Here is an 11,923-nt window from a genome sequence, read left to right on the forward strand (position 1 = left end):
TATAACATCAGACAGCTAATATAATATAATATAATATAATATAATATAATAATAGCTTTAAAAATGGTAAGCATTCAGTGTGAGAACACAAATGCATTGCTGCACTGCAAAAACACATTGCTTAAAAAAACTTTGAGGCATGAATATAGTGATGTAACACACACACACGCAACATATGTATTTTTAAAATATATTTTCAAAATATATTTCAATATATTCAACAGTGCTTTTCACATATATGTGGTATGTTACATTTTCGTATCAGCTCCTAAGGACGGGCTGGGAAAGATTCCCATTGTTGAAAGGGAAATTTACCGCAGGTACCTATAGCTATATTATCAAACGCAGCAGCGGTTTAACCATCGCTAATGTGAGCAAGTTATATGGAACAGCCTTTGATGACATGCATATGTTTTGCAGAGAGTCCCGAAAAAAAATACGATCAAAACATAGCCAACTGAACAATGTAGCGAAATACTAACAGAGGTCTTACTTACCAATCCAAAAAAAAGAGGGAAAAAAACTAATTTCTTTCAAGATCAGTTGTCTGAAGCGATGTCCCCGTCATTGGTTGAATGTTAAAACATGCAAACTCGGCTGTTACAATTTCTTATCGGATTTGATTTGTGATCCGAAAGCGGTCTGACCTGTCTGAGGCGACTGGGTGAGGTGGAGGATAAAGAAGTCTCGTGCCAGGAGCTACAGCCAATGTTTATTGTGGCTTTCCTGAACTGTGTATTGAAGTATTGGGCTGTGCTCAGTACAAAATTGACATAAACTGTTCATAGTTTTTTTTTTATACCCGTGCGATTTATTCGTGTATTGCAGGTTGCCAGTGGTATAATTCCTGTCTTTCCCGCCCCCCATGGCGAAAACTGGTATTAGAATGTCGGGAGTTGCTGCTAAGATACCATGCACAATTTTAACCAGATTGAAATCTCTGCAGCACTTAAGTACATTTTTTTAACTATGTCTGTCTTTGTCGCCCTTATTTCCGCGACAGATCAAATAGTGATGCGTAGTAGCTGTCATAATTCTCAAAATAATCAAATACTTAACTATCAAGCATTGTCAACCCTGTAACTTAATGCGCAAATGTAGCCTGTACTTCACTATTATGCAAACCCAACAATGAAACAAAACATAACAAAACAATTGAATTTAATCTCCTCTCTTGTAAAGGCTAATGGTGCTTGGTTAGCACAATTACAGCATGTCAGGGTTACTGAGGGAGATGACCCAAATGCAGATTGAACAAGGGACGTTTATTGACAAATTAGACAAGCACGATAGGAGGGAGTGACTTGAACAGTCAAGACAGTAGGATAGGGCATACAACAGTGAAGCAGGCAGATGGGGGGGGGGGTGCCAGGAGGACCGAGTGCCAACCGAGCGCAGGACTGTAGAGGAGGCTGTGCTAGAGACCAGACCACAGCACCAGGAACCAAGGGCACTTGGCTATGGAGGTGAAGCCGCACACGTCAGACCTCCAGGCAGGAAGACCCAGTGGCCAGGGAGAAAGCAGGAGGCAAGACAGGAACAGACAGAACTCACAAAACACTAGATAAGACAACAAGAGAACAAAAATAGTAATAATAATAATAATAATAATAATAATAATAATAATAATATCAAAATAAGAGCAAAGTCAGACAAGAATGCTAAGACCTAGCAACAAGATAAAAGGGGAGCTAGAGAAATAAACAAAACTGACTAACCAAAGTAAACTAAAAAGGTAAAGAAACAAATACAAAATAAAGTTCTAGAAATAACTGGAAAGACTAAATCAAGAAACTCAACAAAAACCAAGTCAAACTCAAAAACAAGTCAAACTCAAGAGAAACTAAATGAGATTCAAACAAAAAAGAAAAACTGAAACTAGACTAAACAGTGACAAGATAAACTTAAACTAATAAATACCAGACAAAGAAAAACTTGATTAGTAAAGATCAGCTAGCAAGCTAAGCAAACACTAACTCACACAGCAAAACGAACCAGCAAACACATGAGGGAAATGAGCACAATAAATAGGAAGGAAAGCACACAACACAAGGTGAGAACAATCAATTAATGAGCGCCAAACAAGGACTAAACGAGGGGGCGTGGTAATGTGAAACAAGGGGGCAGGACGAAAGGAGCACATGGCCAACATAAACGAAGACAAAGCCATGTGGTCATACACAGGACAAACAGAGCAACACTAAACAAAGACAAAATAGACACAGCTGCCAGGGCAGAACCCTGACACAGCATGTTTGAAAGCACAGATGAAAAGATTTGTCATAAAATAACAATAGCATTAGCCACAATGCTAACGGCATTGCTAATTAAGCCAAGAAGTGCTGTCGCTACCATTTTAGTGAGTTAATATGCAACCTGTTTCTTGCTGATTGTGATGTTACTGAGAATACAGCTATTAGAAGGTAATATATGAATTTGAAGCTAACTCTGACAGATGTAAGGCAGCTAAAATTAACTTTAGCTGTCTCCATTAAGCTCCCAGCTAAGTTTCTTTAACTTGCAATGTAGTGAGGAAAAAAAATTAGCTGACTAATGATAACATAAGCATTTTAGCTCGGTGGATGATGATTTTAAAGTTAATGTTAAAGCTGTTCTAACGTTACTCGGTACATAATGCTAGCTCAGTAATCTAAAGACCTCACATTGCCTTGTGTTTCTCACTCTCGCTAACTAGAATTGACTTGAATTGTTCATCAAACGTGACATGAATTTTAGGATTCAAAATAGTATTTTTTTCCTATTGAAATTATATTTGACTTTAAGAATTCGTTCCAACTGCCCTAGTGTTGAGTTTATTTTTATTGTTAGAATACCCAATCAGCATGCAGGTAATCACTACTGTGATCACATGATATTAGGAAAATATTTTAACTGATATTGCAATTCGGATATGATTGGAGGGAATGATCATTTTTGTATCATTATTCTAACTGTAAAATCTATATTTTTTTAAATTTGAAATGTGATTTATTATTATTATTATTTATTTTTTGCGAGGATCTGTACCAAACAAAGATTTTTTCTTTAGACTGTAGGATATTACTTGTAGGATGTCTCTGCAGCACCACAATACTTTATTTTAGAATGGTATGACACATATTTTGCCTTTAACAAATATTGCCATTTCCATGAAAATGTGATTAATCATGCAGCCCTACTTCTGATCATGACTGACTGACATTTTCGATTTGGTTTGTTTAGGTTCACCCAGGTCTGTGGGCCAGGACAAGTCAACTAGTCGTGAGTATAGCCTTTCATTGCTGAATATTGCAGGCAGGACACTAGGACTATTGATAATGACTGACTGATGTTTCTGCTCTGCATTGCTTAGGTACAGCCAGGTCTGCGGGCCGCGACACGTCAACTAGTGGTGAGTTAAACATTTCATTTTTAGAATATCAAATCAGCATGCAGGTAACTAACACTATTGATAATGACTGACTGATGTTTCTGCTCTGCATTGCTTAGTTACACCCAGGTCTGCGGGCCGCGACAGGTCAACTAGTCGTGAGTATAGCCTTTCATTGCTGAATATTGCAGGCAGGTCACTAGTACTATTGATAGTAACTGACTGATGTTTCTGACTGATGTTTCTGCTCTGCATTGCTTAGGAACAGCCAGGTCTGTGGGCCATGACAGGTCAACTAGTGGTGAGTTTAACTTTTCATTTTTAGATTATCAAATCAGCATACAGGTAACTAACACTATTGATCATAACAAACGGATGTTTCAGTTTTGGGTTGCACAGGTTTGTCCAGGTCCGTGGGCCGGGACGATTCAAGTAGTTGTAAGTATAGCCAGTCGCAGTTGGCTTGTCTTATTGAATATCAAATCAGCATAGGTCATTAGCACTATTGATAATGGCTACATTTGGGTTGCACAGGTTCATCCAGGACCATGGGCCAGGACAGTTCAATTAGTGGTGCGTATTACCAGTTACATTTGGCTTGTCTTATTGAATGTCAAATTAGCATGAATACTATTGCTACTGGACTGACTAATGTTGGTGGTTTGGGTTTCTCAGGTGTACCCAGGTCCCAGGCTGTGGAGAGCAGGTCCATAGATGGTGAATATCATTGGTTGTATCACTCAATGAGGCACATTGTACAAATGTTCTAAATATATTTATCACTTCACACACTTTGTCTTTCCTGCTTAGGTCTTTCACATGCAAGGTCCATTTATAATAGGGCTGTGCCAACCACATTCCCCCGTCAGAAGCGAAAAAGTACAAGAATATTTTCATGTGACACCCAGACTAATTACTTATGTATTATAACATTGCATTCTCTTTGTAACTGATTTGTCAAATACAGGGTTAAGGTTTCCCTGTTGAATAAAGTGTTAAGTAACTAATTGAATAGTCATTAATTTTCTGGGATTGCTAGAGAGCACTCTTTTACTGAAAGGCTGAAATGCCTTGCTGTTACCAGAGAACCATGATTATAGTGAGTAATTATTTTATTTCTTAATTTCTCATTATTGCCAGAATTCCAGAAAATAGTGCTAACAAAGCTGGTGACTCTCACTGATGAGGTCAAAAAATTCCAGAGGAGCCTACCTAACTCTCGGATTGAGATAAGCAAGATTGACACCTTGGAAGAGTTCGAGAAGGAGGAGGCTTCTCTTCTGGAGAAAAACAAATTTGAAACCTTGGTAAGAAGTTTTCAACCTCTAATGCCAATGGGGGGTTATGCGGAACTCCGAGCGTTCTAACTGCAAAACAGGTCTAATCATTTCCGCTTTTCACTTAAGTACACATCTGCAGCAGTAGGTGATGTCTTATGTAACTTAATTTCGCTTATTATAATATAATTCTTATTTCTGATCAAACTTTAGTGTATTTCTTTTAATTAAAATATTGGAATGTTAAAATATCAGAAATGGCAACATCCGAACAGCAGGAGTTTTTGTTGTCTGCGAGTCAGTCAGGGTGATATGGGTATGAAAGATCAGGTGTGTTAATTTCGTTGTAAGGAGACACACCACTGTCTGCAGTCGCATTTTATGCCAGAAGATATATGCAACACAGTAATACAGCAGACATCTTATATATTGATACATTTCAATATCGGTCCAGCAAATTCTATCTGCATTTTGTATTTTAACTGCTGATACAATGTGTTTTGGATGTGATATTTGAGTTAAACAAATCTTTCAATTATCTCAAGACTAGACATATAATTGTCAAAATTGACAATGATTTTCAGGGCAGCAAACAACTGGACCCCATGGTTGAACTTAATTTTTTTCTATCCGTAATATGTTCACAACTTTTTACCCTTAATATATTTGCATGTGTTTTTTAATTATAGGTTTGTCAGCTGGCAAGAGTGGGGGGGAAGATGTAAAGGGCTGCACGCACAAAGTGCTCGACAGGTATTTATTTACACATTAACTTAGCAGACACAGATCTTTAGACATTTGACCAGAACAGTTGATCTTGTTAGTTCAGCTCTGCTTCGGTTTTCTTGTGTCCCCAATTTGTTTTCATTTGGTGGTTCATTTGGTGGTTCATTTGGTGGTTTGGTTTAGTCGATGGTTTTAGTGAGGAGCAGGACTGTGCAATATGGATAAAAAAATTATATCTTGGTGTTTTTTTTTTGGCTAAATGGTGCTAAAAGATATACTGCATATCGTATTTTTTATGAAAATGGCTAAATATGTAGTTGTAAGTCAAAGCCATCTGTGAGATGTCATATGCACTTTTATTTAAACGGACTGTCATTCAAATAAAATGCAGACGTTTACCTCCCTGTGTCTTATTCCCTACGTTGAATAAAAAAAGCCCTATCTCTTGTTTCTAACAACAATAACAGAAGGATTAAGAGAGGGAGACAGACAGGGGCTCATGGACAAGAGAGAGCATGCGATGGACTGAAGTTTATGATACAAAAATGGTCTTTTATCGGAAAGCCAATTGTTACTGTACAGTTAGTCTATCTATGACGTTCCACTTCCGGATTGCTCAGTTGCCGCCGGAAATTCCACCAGATTTCACTCTTTTCGGCCAGATCTGTTACCGTTCTTTAAAATGAATTTAAGCTCCAGTTGATTTATGTAAACTGCTCCTCAGATCTCTTCAGGGTAAATCCAGACAGCTAGCTAGACTATCTGTCCAATCTGAGTTTTCTGTTGCATGACTAAAACAACTTTTAAACGTGCACGTTCCACCAAAAGAAATTCTTTCCTGAGGCTATTTAGCCAAGCAAGAGGTCTAATGTATGTAGAGATCTGTATGGTTATATTGTATAGTGTTGTTTTCAGGTGATTTGATGAAGGTAAAAATAGTGTGGCTGTGCATAATGCCAATGCTCTATCAAAATCGCTGTTTGTTTTTTGTCATTTATTTTGAATTCCTGCAGAAAAAAGTTGAGAAAATTCAACTTATAGGAGAAACGCAGCCTGCAGTCACCATGCATGGACAATCATGTTACCCGCGTACGTGGGTTGCGTGCGTGTGTGTGTTGGTGGGGGGATAATTGCATATTATTTTTGTCTTGGATTGGATTAGGCTCTTCACCAATCAGCTGATGGCCCTATTTAATATGAGGGGAAGGGCAAAAAAGAAAAAATTGCAATTGAAGACAAGAAATTGTTTTCAGCAATAAAAGGTAAGCTTCATATTGTGGTAATTTAAAAAAAAATGTGTGTGTGTGTGTGTGTGTGTGTGTGTGTGTGTGTGTGTATATATGTGTGTGTGTGTGTGTGCGTGTGTGTGTGTGTGGAATGCTTAATATCAGGCTTGATGTAATTTTACTTGATTTGTGATTTAATAACTATTTCATTTACTCAAATTTACATCTATGTATACTATGTATCTCTGCTGCAAGCTAAACCACAACAGTGGCGTTTGTATTTATTTATTTTACATGTGGATTTTTTTTTGTTTTGATTGTAGCTGCTGTAATGAAATGGGACCCAGCTGCTACAGAGGCCCAAATAAAGTCTGCTGCAGCTGATCATCTAAAACATGCCCCTGGGAGAGTCGGGGGTGGTGGCTATAAATAAATATACTGTGGACCTTATAGCAGCCACATTTTGTTAATTGTTTACTGTTTTATAGCACTTTTATTTATAACTTTACTGTTCTGGCTTTTAAGTTTTATTATGTTGTGTTAATTTATACTTTACTGTTCTTGTTTTAAGTTTTATCGTGTTATTGTGTTAATTTTTACTTTACTGTACTGGTTTTAAGTTTTGGTAAAATTAGTAATTAAAATATATTTTGAGATTACAATAGTTGATTTCTTGGAGTGATCAGTTTGGTTTACAGGAAAATGGTAAGCAGTTTATGACAATTATATTGATAAGATATAAAAATGCAAGACTAGTATATACACTACACAGTTGTTCAATTGAATATTCAATATTGTAAGAGCATTAATTGTTTGTTATTTCTTATTGGTTATTCACGGTCACGTGGGCACAGGTGATCACTTCCGTTTTCTTTATTATTTCCTTTGTCAGATTGTTTGTTGGCTTGGAAGGGGCGATGAGCGGGAGCCAACTTTCTGTTGACCGTATTGCATTGGTCTGATCATGTTTTATATGCTTTAATAAAATTCGAAAGCACGTTAAGATCGTCAGCTTTCCTTTGATGAGAATGACCGAGTGTGAATGAGTCACAAGCCCACTACCTAGCCTCTATGTGGCGATTGGATGCCGCTAATATTAGTCAACAGAAAACGGCGCTTGTTTCAAAGATATTCCATTCATGCGCTGCATTGGAACGCAGTTGTGGATTGTAAGAGGCAACGGCCACGAGACGCACAGCACTTGGACCGGTATGTGAATCAGATTATTATTTATCTGCTTGCTGGCTTGTCTATTGGAGACGTTATGTTGGTTGTGCTGGCTGTGTGGCGCTGCTTATGTTCGGATCAATTGAGGTCTATTGGACACGGAGTTTGGAGTGTGTTATATGCAGGGCTGGGATTTGCGCAGTTTATTGCGTGTGATTTAAATGGATTATTGTTAAATTGTATGTGTCGCTGAAGTTTGATGGGAGAAAATGGATGAAGATGAGGCTGATGCGGTTATGGAGAGCAAAAGGGAGCGTAAGCTCTCAGCAAAGGCTTGGGAGTTAAAGATTGAATCGCTACAAAGGGACCGTAAATCCAAGGTGAATAAAATAAAAAAATATGATTGCTTCAATGAAAGAGCTTATGCAAAATGATGAAAATTCATCAAAGGTTTATTCTTTATTGGAAGCACTGAAGCTTTTGAGAGATGATGTCACTTTGTTGCATGAGAGTGTGATTCCTTTACTTCCCACAGAGGAACAAACAAAGCAAAATGAATGGTATGGCTCAATTTTACGGTTCAACAAAGGTTTCATTGAAGATGTGGAGAAATGGCTGCATGATCTTGCATTCTTTAAGAAAACTCTGTCTGCTCCAGCTGCAGCAGCAGTGTCTGAACAGAGTAACGAATGTTTTGTGTCCCCTCAGTCTGCTATAGATGCAGCACAGACAAAGACCATGACTGTTGAAAATCCATCTTTAAATGATCAATTGCCTGCTGTCACATCCTCTGATTGTGCAAATCCACAAAGGATTCTGAATCAAAGTAAGGAATGTAATGCATTGCCTTGTGATTTCTTTGCGGATGACATCAAGCCAACTGATAGTATCTCAAATGTATAGAGTAAAAAATCAGGTAAAAGGAGCTCTTCTTCTGGTTCACGATCTAGTAGATCATCTACATCATCTGCTCGTCTTCAAGCTGAAGCTGAAATGGCGGCTTTATTAGCCAGTCAGCAAATGCTGCAACAGAAGCATGCTGTGGAAGAGGAAGAGGAGCGCTTAAGAAAAAAGAAGGAAAAAATTGATCTTCAAACTAAAATAGCTGTGTCTATGGCTAAAGTTAATGTGTACAGGTCTGCTGTATCAGAACAAAGTACACATTTGGAAGTAAGAAGATCAAGAAAGGAAAATGATGGAATGATCTCCTCCAATTCGATAGAAGTTGCATCAGTTCAAGTTGACACACATGTTGAGTTACAGTCTTTGCCTGTTAACAGTTCGACAAGAGGTGCAAGAAATAAGGAAAGTTATTCTCAGCTTCACCCTGTGCTACAACCAAGGTCCATAACACCATTACAGTCAACTGCATCAATTAATGCGCAGCTACCCCGTAACCATAGTAGCGATGCACTTGTTTCAAGACAGCCAACTGATGGAGAACAAGGAAATATATTGCATCTTATGGAAAAACAAAATGAAATCACTACTATGTTGGTACAACAACGCAATATTTCATTACTTCCTCACAGAGATATTGTATCCTTTGATGGAGATCCTTTGCAATATCAATGCTTCATACGATCATTTGAGGAGGTTGTGGAAAAAAGGGCGAACAATTATGGTGACTGTTTCTATTTTCTTGAGCAGTATACCCGAGGTCAACCAAGAGAACTCGTCAGAAGTTGTCAACATATGGCTTCTAAGCAGGGTTACTTGAAAGGCAAAGGCCTTAAGGAACACTTTGGAAATGACGTCAAAATATCTTCAGCATACACGGACAAAGTGCTCTCTTGGAAGTCCATAAGACCTGAGGACTCCAAGGCTTTGCAAGATTATCATCTTTTCCTTAGAGCTTGCTGTAATGCCATGGAGGATGTTCGTTATATGAAAGAGTTAAACTTGGTAACTAACATGCAAATTATTCTTTCTAAATTGCCTTTTAAGCTTAGAGACAAATGGAGAACAGTAGTGTGTGATTTGCAGGAAAACCGTAATGAACCAGCAACATTTAAAGACATAGTGGATTTTGTAGAAAAGCAAGTAAAAATTGCTATTCATCCTTTGTTTGGAAATATTGTTGAAGCTCCTCTGGGAGGTCGAAGCTTGATTCGTTCTAAGCCTAAGGGAAGTAGTTTCGCCACTACTGTCACTGTAACAGGAATGGAAGACATTAGGAAAACTAATAAAGGTGTATCCTGTCTTTGTTGTGGTGAAGAACATTTCTTGAATGCCTGTACTGTGCTTACCAAAAAAACCCATAAAGAAAAGAGATTTTCTGAAGAAAAAAGGAATCTGTTTTGGCTGTTTATGCACAGGCCATATTAGTAGAGATTGTAAGAAGCAAATTACATGCAGAGTGTGTGGCTTTAAACACCCTAGTATTCTTCATGTTTTCCGGCAAGATAGAACTGAGGAGCCAAAGCAAGCAGTGGGTAATGCTCTGATCTCGGTTCAGTCAAGTGGTCTTACTGGGGCCGGTGAAGATGCTTGTGCTTTGTCCATTCTTCCGGTATGTGTTAAAGCTAAGAATGGAACCAAGATTGTGGAAACTTATGCCTTCTTAGATCCAGGCAGTTTGTCAACATTCTGTACAGAAGGTCTCATGAATAAGCTTAATCTGTCTAGCAAAAAAATGAATATGAATGAATATCTTTGCCCTCAGTTGAAGCTGGAGTTGAACTCTTGATTGGAGCAAATATACCAGAGGCACTGGAGCCGTGGCAGGTTGTTCATGGTCAAAGGAATAGACCATATGCGGTTAAAACCATACTTGGATGGACGGTGAATGGACCTCTTAAAGGAATGGAAAAGTATGGAACTTTCTGTAATGATCAGGCTCAGGTGACTGTAAACAGGATCTCTGTCTCTAAATTGGAGGAGCTTTGGAAACAACAGTTTAAGACTGATTTCCCTGAGAATGCTCAGGATGAACTGGTTGCAATGTCTAAAGAAGATATTTAGTTCATGAATATGGTGTCTCAGTCTGTAAAACTAAACAATGGTCATTACTGTATTGGTTTGCCACTCAAGAATAAGGATATGGTCCTTCCAAATAACAGAATAGTGGCAGAACAGAGAGCTTTAAACCTGCAAAGGAAATTCCGAAAAGATACTGCATTTCATATAGATTATACTGCTTTCATGGAAGATGTGATTTCCAAAGGATATGCAGAAAAGGTACCTGTTAAAGAACTTGAGAGGCATGATGGTCGTGTGTGGTACATTCCCCATCATGGGGTTTACCATTCAAAAAAGAAAAAGATCAGAGTTGTTTTCGACTGCAGTGCTTCATTTCGGGGAGCATCACTGAATGGAACTCCTTCAGGGACCAGATCTAACAAGCACTTTAATAGGTGTTCTTACCGGATTCAGAATGGAGTCTGTCGCCTTAATGGCTGACATTGAGTCTATGTTCTATCAGGTAAAGGTTCCTGCAGAAGATTCTGACCTTTTAAGGTTTCTATGGTGGCCAAAAGGCAACTTGAGTGAAGGTTTAGAGGAATTCAGAATGGTTGTACATCTGTTCGGAGCTTCTTCATCCCCAAGCTGTTCTAATTATGCACTCAGGAGATGTGCAGAGGACCATGGCAGAAGTCATCCAAAATCATTTCTATGTAGATGATTGTCTTACTTCTGTGCCCACAGAATCTGATGCGATCCAACTATATAAGGAACTCCATGCAATGTGTGCTAAAGGTGGATTTCATCTGACCAAATGGATGAGCAATAATCGTGGAGTGTTGAATGCCATACTAGAAGAGGACCGGGTGAAAGAAGTAAAGGATCTTGACTTGAATCATGATGTGCTTCCGATGGAAAGAGTACTAGGTGTACAGTGGTGTGCTGAATCTGACACCTTCAAATTTAAAGTAGTAATCAAGGACAGACCTTTTACTAGAAGAGGGATACTTTCCGTAATTAGTGCAATATATATGATCCTCTCGGATTTTGTCTCCAGTAGTTCTTTCCGCAAAGAAGATTCTTCATGATCTTTGCAGGGAAAGGATTGGATGGGATAGTGTCATACCCAATCAAATATGTACAGAGATGGAGAAACTGGCTTGAAGATCTTCATGGTTTGGAGAAATTTGAGACAAAAAGATGTTTGAAACCTGTAGAGTTTGGAGAAGTCACGTTGGCACAGTTACATCATT

The 11,923-nt window shown here is 38.3% G+C and overlaps 1 protein-coding gene and 1 long non-coding RNA gene across 4 annotated transcripts; both read left to right on the forward strand.

Moving 5' to 3' along the window:
• Positions 1 to 3,220: 3,220 nt before the first annotated feature.
• On the forward strand, positions 3,221 to 3,748 carry LOC122148579. The gene is made up of 4 exons (XR_006162466.1): positions 3,221 to 3,261; positions 3,353 to 3,391; positions 3,490 to 3,528; positions 3,633 to 3,748. It is a non-coding gene; the product is annotated as an uncharacterized LOC122148579 (long non-coding RNA).
• Positions 3,749 to 3,754: 6 nt separating this feature from the next.
• On the forward strand, positions 3,755 to 10,376 carry LOC122148580. Of its 3 annotated transcripts, XM_042775070.1 has the most exons (7): positions 3,755 to 3,808; positions 3,905 to 3,943; positions 4,046 to 4,087; positions 4,511 to 4,677; positions 5,337 to 5,400; positions 6,536 to 6,635; positions 6,923 to 10,376. In XM_042775070.1, exon 7 carries the CDS (start codon positions 8,760 to 8,762, stop codon positions 10,092 to 10,094), a length of 1,335 nt encoding a protein of 444 aa, XP_042631004.1. In that variant the 5' UTR covers positions 3,755 to 3,808; positions 3,905 to 3,943; positions 4,046 to 4,087; positions 4,511 to 4,677; positions 5,337 to 5,400; positions 6,536 to 6,635; positions 6,923 to 8,759; the 3' UTR covers positions 10,095 to 10,376. The 3 variants fall into 3 exon arrangements, 2 of the variants coding, with proteins under 2 accessions (XP_042631004.1, XP_042631005.1); XR_006162467.1 differs by lacking the exons at positions 4,511 to 4,677; positions 5,337 to 5,400; positions 6,536 to 6,635; positions 6,923 to 10,376 and adding an exon at positions 4,181 to 4,279 and having other exon boundaries at positions 3,767 to 3,808; XM_042775071.1 differs by lacking the exons at positions 3,755 to 3,808; positions 3,905 to 3,943; positions 4,046 to 4,087; positions 4,511 to 4,677; positions 5,337 to 5,400 and having other exon boundaries at positions 6,370 to 6,635.
• The last annotated feature ends 1,547 nt before the right edge of the window (positions 10,377 to 11,923 follow it).

Source organism: Cyprinus carpio, chromosome A18 (genome assembly GCF_018340385.1).
Source record: "Cyprinus carpio isolate SPL01 chromosome A18, ASM1834038v1, whole genome shotgun sequence".
In the NCBI taxonomy this organism is placed as follows: Eukaryota; Metazoa; Chordata; class Actinopteri; order Cypriniformes; family Cyprinidae; genus Cyprinus; species Cyprinus carpio.

Coding starts and splice junctions, on each gene's coding strand:
- LOC122148580 (XM_042775070.1), top strand. CDS start 8,760: ATGGCGGCTTTATTAGCCAGTCAGCAAATGCTGCAACAGAAGCATGCT.